At 41.5% G+C, this 6,511-nt stretch overlaps 1 protein-coding gene across 3 annotated transcripts in view; it reads left to right on the plus strand.

Annotated features, from left to right (window-relative positions):
* The window catches only part of col15a1b (collagen, type XV, alpha 1b), a 58,025-nt gene extending 51,655 nt beyond the window's left edge, over positions 1-6,370 (plus strand). For all 3 annotated transcript variants that reach the window (XM_069709806.1, XM_069709809.1, XM_069709808.1), the window contains 4 exons: positions 648-722; positions 880-1,077; positions 1,530-1,645; positions 3,965-6,370. In XM_069709806.1, coding sequence (XP_069565907.1) covers positions 648-722; positions 880-1,077; positions 1,530-1,645; positions 3,965-4,187 — 612 coding nt within the window. In that variant the 3' untranslated portion in view covers positions 4,188-6,370. The remainder of the gene's footprint in view (positions 1-647; positions 723-879; positions 1,078-1,529; positions 1,646-3,964) is intronic.
* Positions 6,371-6,511: the final 141 nt, after the last annotated feature.

The raw sequence follows: 6,511 nt of genomic DNA on the forward strand, positions 1-6,511 counted from the left end.
GATCTAATCACGTCCGTTCAGTTTAGGATTATTTCATTATCATGGCAGGTTTGCAGTGCAATGGGGAAATAACAAAGTGTAATTTGAATGTAAAAGTGGGCGGGGCTCTTCCTCAATCATGGGTCTAATATTTGTCACAAATTACAGACATGGTCAACTAAAAAAAAACAGAGAGGACTTTGTTGAAACAGCGGCAAGTGGGCAACCTTTGTTTTTATTCACTAAACAGCTTTATAGCTGCCAGAAGAAGGAAGTACTTTCTGTACAGTTCATCTGTGCTCGACTGCATCATGCAGGATCAGTTTTGCTTTGAATACCATTTATTTTACACAGAGGACGTAAGTCAGTCTTTCAATATTGCCCAGATCACATTTACACTTCGAAAAGATTTTGGCCAGACCGAGACCTCCTCATAATGTAGTCTGAGCAGATCGGACCTCAGTGCATCCTTGTTGTGTTCACACCTGTGCTAAGAGCTGTCGAACTGTGACCTGATCACCCAGGACACACACCTTACCAGCTGTGAACAGGATCTGTGATACGCCCGAGGGAACGTTTGAAAGCACTTTCAAAAAAATGGTTTTAATTAAGAGCTCATAAAAACATTAAAAAAACAACAAAGTAATTGCATTTCCGCTGACCTGCAGGAGCTGCAGGAGGGCATCAGAGGATATCAGCCCAGCTATAACGTGCTACCACAGACCTTCAACGCTGTACCAGGGGTGAGTGTAATGAACACATGAACATACATCTTCAACTCTGTACCAGAACCAGACAGCTGAAATGACTTGGCTGAGCCGCAGCCTGACTTCATGTCAGATCTGTGATGAACAACGTGTCAGATTTGGACAAGACTCAAGTATATTGTCTCTCTTCCAGCTCCATCTGGTTGCACTGAACGCCCCGCTCAAAGGAGATATGCGCGGCATCCGCGGGGCAGACTTCCAGTGTTACCAGCAGGCACGCGCCATGGGCCTCACCACCACCTACAGGGCCTTCCTGTCCTCACATCTCCAGGACCTGGCAACCATTGTGAGGAAGGCGGACCACAACAACATGCCTGTGGTCAATCTGAGGGTGAGGAGAGATTTACACTTACTGATTTCTTTAAGTATAACGGAATATCCTCACTAATATTGGAAGTCAAATATTTCACTGTGGCAGGAGTCACACAGAGATAAACTGCTAAACCTGCATTCTATAACTCAAAATAAGATTGCAAAAACTAAAAGAAACAGTCATGCCACTGTGGACTCTGTCAAAATAAAAACAACAAATTGCACAATTCTCTGACAGCTCCTATTTTATTTTATTAAATAAAAGTTGGACAATAAAGCCAGAATAACATTTTTTTTTCATTATCATTTTATTTTGCAGTCAGTCCTCGATAGTTTAAAATAATCCAGATTTTTCATCAGTTGACTTTCATGATGGATGATGTGTACTGTTTATTTTTTATTAAATTCCCTCTCTTTTCCTTTTGGGATTAATGAAGTGTTGGATTGTTTTATCTTCTCCCCTGCTCTCAGGGTGAAGTGCTGTTCAGCAGCTGGATGTCCATCTTCTCTGGGAACGGAGGCATGTTTGACCCGTCCACCCCCATTTATTCCTTTGACGGACGCAACGTGATGACTGACTCAGCATGGTGAGTGGGTTCAAGAAAGCAGGTGAAAGTACTTGTAGGCCAGGGACAGAAACAATGAAAAGAAACGTCAGTGCTCCGAGTTCCAGTTGGGTTTCAAATGCTCATTTATCCACACCAGTAGAACACTTTGACTTCAGATGGGCCATACATTTCATGTTGATGTGGAAGTCTCGCTGAAATGAACAGTGGTGGTGCTGGCACATTTGGATTTATCAACTGTAATCCAGCAGAGGAGAGCGAGATGGAGGAGGCAGCTTCTTAGAGGAGAAACAGAGCCAACAGATCTTCTGTCTGTCAGTTCGGCAGTTCGATCAGTGAAATGTTGCTACGTCAGTATGAAAAGCCTCTCAAACATAAACTAGGTGTTGGTGATAGAAAGCTTTATGTCAATATCTACATATAATCTCCACTATTTTCTAGGTCAGGGTTTTGAATATTTCCCAGCATGCATTTGGTGACAGACAGGGTATACTGTATATCCTAAAGCGTGTACCACAAGCATAAAAGACAAACACCTTTTAGTTTTTATGAAGTTCTGCCAATCAACAAACTCAGCACAAGTTGTAGTTTTATCATTTTCAAATTAGCATTTTGATTAGTTCTCACATGTATGTCCTTTGTTTTACTCACTCGTGCACTAGAGTGGTATAAAATTGTACTTTTGTTGTTTTTGTGGCTCTGACTGCTCTAATCATTCATGTCATGACTGCCATGTGTAGCAGTTTGTACAAAACCCCTCAGAGGACAACAGAGGAGAGACAGAGTATAATTAATGTGTTGCACTGGAAGCTTAACAGTCTTTAATGGATGACATAAAGCAACAATCTGGCTTTGGTTCTCAGGTTTTAATCTTATAAAAGTAGCTCTTTAGTTCAGTTGGGCCTTAATAACACGAATATGGTCGAGGTTCAATTTTACTGTCTACTTACCTGAAAATAGTCACAGTTATCTATCAGTGATAGAAAAAGGTTTTTGTGTATTCTGTAGTGTTGACTGAGACTTTTGTGACTTCTGTCTTTAAGGCAGCTCCAAGTACATAAAATCAGTAAAACTGCACCAAGTCAAAGAGGAACACCTTGTTGTTCTTTAACTCATTAGCTTCACAACGGACACAAATTTGTCAAGAAAAAAAACAAAAAAAACTGCCAACATTTCCAGTGATAACTGCTGAGAGCCAGAGGGAGACAAACATCCAGGAATCACTATAATACAACTGACTAATGTTAGATAACAACATTACACTGACAGACGAGTGGAGGTGTGCTGATGGAAGAATTCTGATTTAAAAAGTAGGAGCACAGAAATATAAAATACACCATTACAAGTAAAAGCATCAGAAAGATGTACTTAGAATATGTTTTCTGTCAGAAAATGAACCCTGTGAGTATCATACTATTATATTGTGATATTACTAGTGATGAATTATAGTGGAGGTAAAATTAGGTGAAGCTAGGTTGAACTATTTTATGTACTATAGCGCAACATAATGTACAACAGTGCATGATATTTTGTCAGCTCATCATAATGTAATCTGTCAAGAAAGGTATAAGTTGAGCTGGCAGATAAATGTCAGGGTGAAGAAAGTGCAGTGTTTCTTTTTTTTTTTGTGACGCACAAGTATTGGTAAGACTAAAGTACGTGCTGATCTGAAGGAGCAGGAGGGGCCCGTCTCCACACTTCATATCATGACCTTCATCCCTTGAACTGGACTTAAAGGTCCCATATTGTATACATTTTAGTTATAATGTAATTTTTGATTATAAATCAGTTCCAGGGGCTGTATAAATACTGTGAAACCCTCAGTCCACTGAGAAATGTACACAATCCAGATTCAACAACTGTGCAGTTTGGACTTCTGTAAGTTTGCGATGTCACAAACTCAAGCTCACGTCACGAGTCCACCTTCAGCACAGACCACTGTCCAACCTTTTATGCAGAAGAAAACAGTGAGAGGTAATTCTGTTGGGCAGGTTGAAAGGTACAAGACAGAAAGCCTGTGGTTGTCCTCAACTTGTGTCACTTAGAAAAGAGTCAGCCAATCAGAAGCAAGGATCACTGATACCGATGCCTGTTAAAGACACGGACACAGAACAGCATGTTCTTGATGGTTTGTGGTTCTTAAAATCCCCGAAACATCTTTTTATGGATATCAAGACTGCAAATACAGCACGGGAAAGTATAAAATATGGGACCTTTAAGTGTGTCTCTTTTTATCTTTCATTCTTTCTCGGAATTTCCTCTCTCCATCTCTCATCCTCCACCTTTCCTTTCCAGACTCCGTGGAAACCCTTCAGCGAGTGTCTCTCTTTCTTCCCACAGGCCAGAGAAGATGGTGTGGCACGGCTCCAGCACCGTGGGCATCCGTCTGACCAGCAACTACTGCGAGGCGTGGAGGACGGCCGACATGGCGGTGACGGGCCACACCGCCCTGCTGCAGACCGGCCGGCTGCTGGGGCAGCACGCCCGGTCCTGCTCCAACCACTACATCGTGCTGTGTATAGAGAACACGTACGTGGGGAACACGCATCCGAGGAGGAACTGACGAGACGGAGCAAACGCACATCCGCACGAACGGGGAAACACACACACACGCACACGCACACGCACAGATCACGACACCGTTTGCACACGCAGAGGGCACTTCTGTCCACGCGCGCAAACGTGCACATAAAAACACACATTAACACGCAGAAGCAGCAAAAGCCGACGCGACACGCACACACACGTTTAGATTTCACTCCGTATTTGATTGACGTCTCGCTCCCAGCTGTGATCCAGCAGCTCATACTGCTGGCGAGCGTCCGTCCACGTCTAGATTCGAGTTCTATGTCGTCACTGTAAACGCGTAACAGCACAACATGTCATCGCCGACAACTGTGGGGTTCATTGACTGTCGATCTGAGTTCCTTAAAGGACCATACCAGTGTTTTGCACCGCGCGCTTTGTACTTTTATTATACTTTTCTGTTTTTATTTTTGAAGGAACCAGGCAGTCGTAGGTTGAGTTTAGAAAAAAAAAAAAAGTTTATACATCACGGTGTACAGCTAGCTAGCTATTCAAGCAACAGCAGCCAGGAGTTTGTAGTGAACGGGCTAAAACTAGCAAAATCACTGGTATGTCCTTTTTATATTATTTGTGGAACAAATTTCAACCTCGTGTCTAAGATCATAACAGTGTTGCAGGTTGGAGCCGTGCACAACAAGGCTACAGTCATCAGTTATAAAGGAAGTCAAATAATGAGATGTGAGTCGAGTACAATGATGATTTCTGGCAATAGTCAGTATTTTTATTATTCTCAAAAAATGACAAGACTGAAACCAACCATGTCTACGTAAACACCTCCAGACTTTCCTACTCTGTGTGGGGAGTTCAGCCCTTCTCAAGATGGAGAGATTTAAATCAAAATCTGGTCACAAATACATACTTTTGAAAAATAAATATGCGTTTCTAATTTGCTAAAACACACTGTTGTTTCGAGCAAACGTTACTCAAATCGGAGGAGGTGGCTCTTCTGTTGAGGACTATTTTCTGTTGCGGATCCACATGTGATGTTTTGGTGAGCAGCAGCAGCAGGACAAATCTGTTCTCATCCCAGCGGTCAAAGTCTCAGCTCGCTGGCGTCTCAGACCAACGTATGCACAAGGTGCCTTAGGTTGAGCCACCAAAAACCATGACGGGAGGTTCAGGGAAAGATCATGGTTTGGGTTAGAAGTCATTTTATGTAAGTGATGCTACCTTAACGTTACATAGGTAACAGTATGTCAGGAACCTTCTTTGACCTGGGTGGTCAATGCAAAGGGTGACTTGTACATATCACTGTGACGCCAGCGACAAAATGAAGCAAATTACACATAATTCACATTCGTCTATTATTTCATCGCTGGTTTGGGTTTTTCATGAATTATTGGCTTTTTTTTATCAGCATGACTGATGTCTAATGTCAATAAACAGTGGGACAAGTGTCCATCTATTACGTCCATATCTTAAATGTAAATACACTGTATGTGTTGTAAAACCGTCCAATCACACCTCATGTTTTTCCTTGACTCCCAAAAAGACAAAAAACCGTCTGTAATTTATCCGAAACATTTGACCACTACGATCTTCTCTCTAATCAGATATTAAACCCAATACTGAAAACCTTAAGGAGTGAAACAAATGAATGCCCCCGCGGCACATCGTTTCCCAAGAAGCTCAGCTTGCTTAAGCTACAAATAGAGAAGCGAGGCAACGGTTGAAAACCTTTTACAAATTCATGTCAATTTCAAGGGTAACTTGGGAATTTGTTCCTGTTTTCTGCTGAACTTTAGTTCTGCTGCTTGTAATGAAGTCGTTTGAACCAGTTTCACTTTTAACACTTCTGATTTATAACATTAGTAATAGAGATGAAATCAATGTGTGATTTTCATTAATTTATACGGTAGCAGGACCTAGTGTGAGAACAAACGGTAGCCAGTCACATTTGATGAAGTCGGAACATGTATATAAATATATGTGTGTTGTTGTTGTTGTCCAGATGTTTTTTACTCTGTAGAAGTAGGTTTCGTATGAAGCACACTAAAAGACGGAGGACTTCCTCTCACCGCGCTCTGATTGCTCTGCTTGTAAAGATCAGTGTTTCTGTGTCTCTTTATGTTTCTGTTCCAACAAAACTTGAGCTTCTGAGGAAAAAGAAGGTTTGTACTGATTGACTGGTGCTCACTGAATAAAATGTCTTGTTTTGTGTGTTTTTTTAAGTGGTGCCTCCTTTAATGTCCTCCACATCCAAAGTGTTATTCCAAAGCTGTTTTAAATTTGGTTTGACCTTATGTTTTCAGTTTTAAAAAGCATAATGCAGAACTATTGCAACTTCATTTATAATAATTA

Source organism: Brachyistius frenatus, unplaced genomic scaffold (genome assembly GCF_029030835.1).
Source record: "Brachyistius frenatus isolate BFR_SWC_R1_liver_20210118 unplaced genomic scaffold, ASM2903083v1 Contig_85, whole genome shotgun sequence".
In the NCBI taxonomy this organism is placed as follows: Eukaryota; Metazoa; Chordata; class Actinopteri; family Embiotocidae; genus Brachyistius; species Brachyistius frenatus.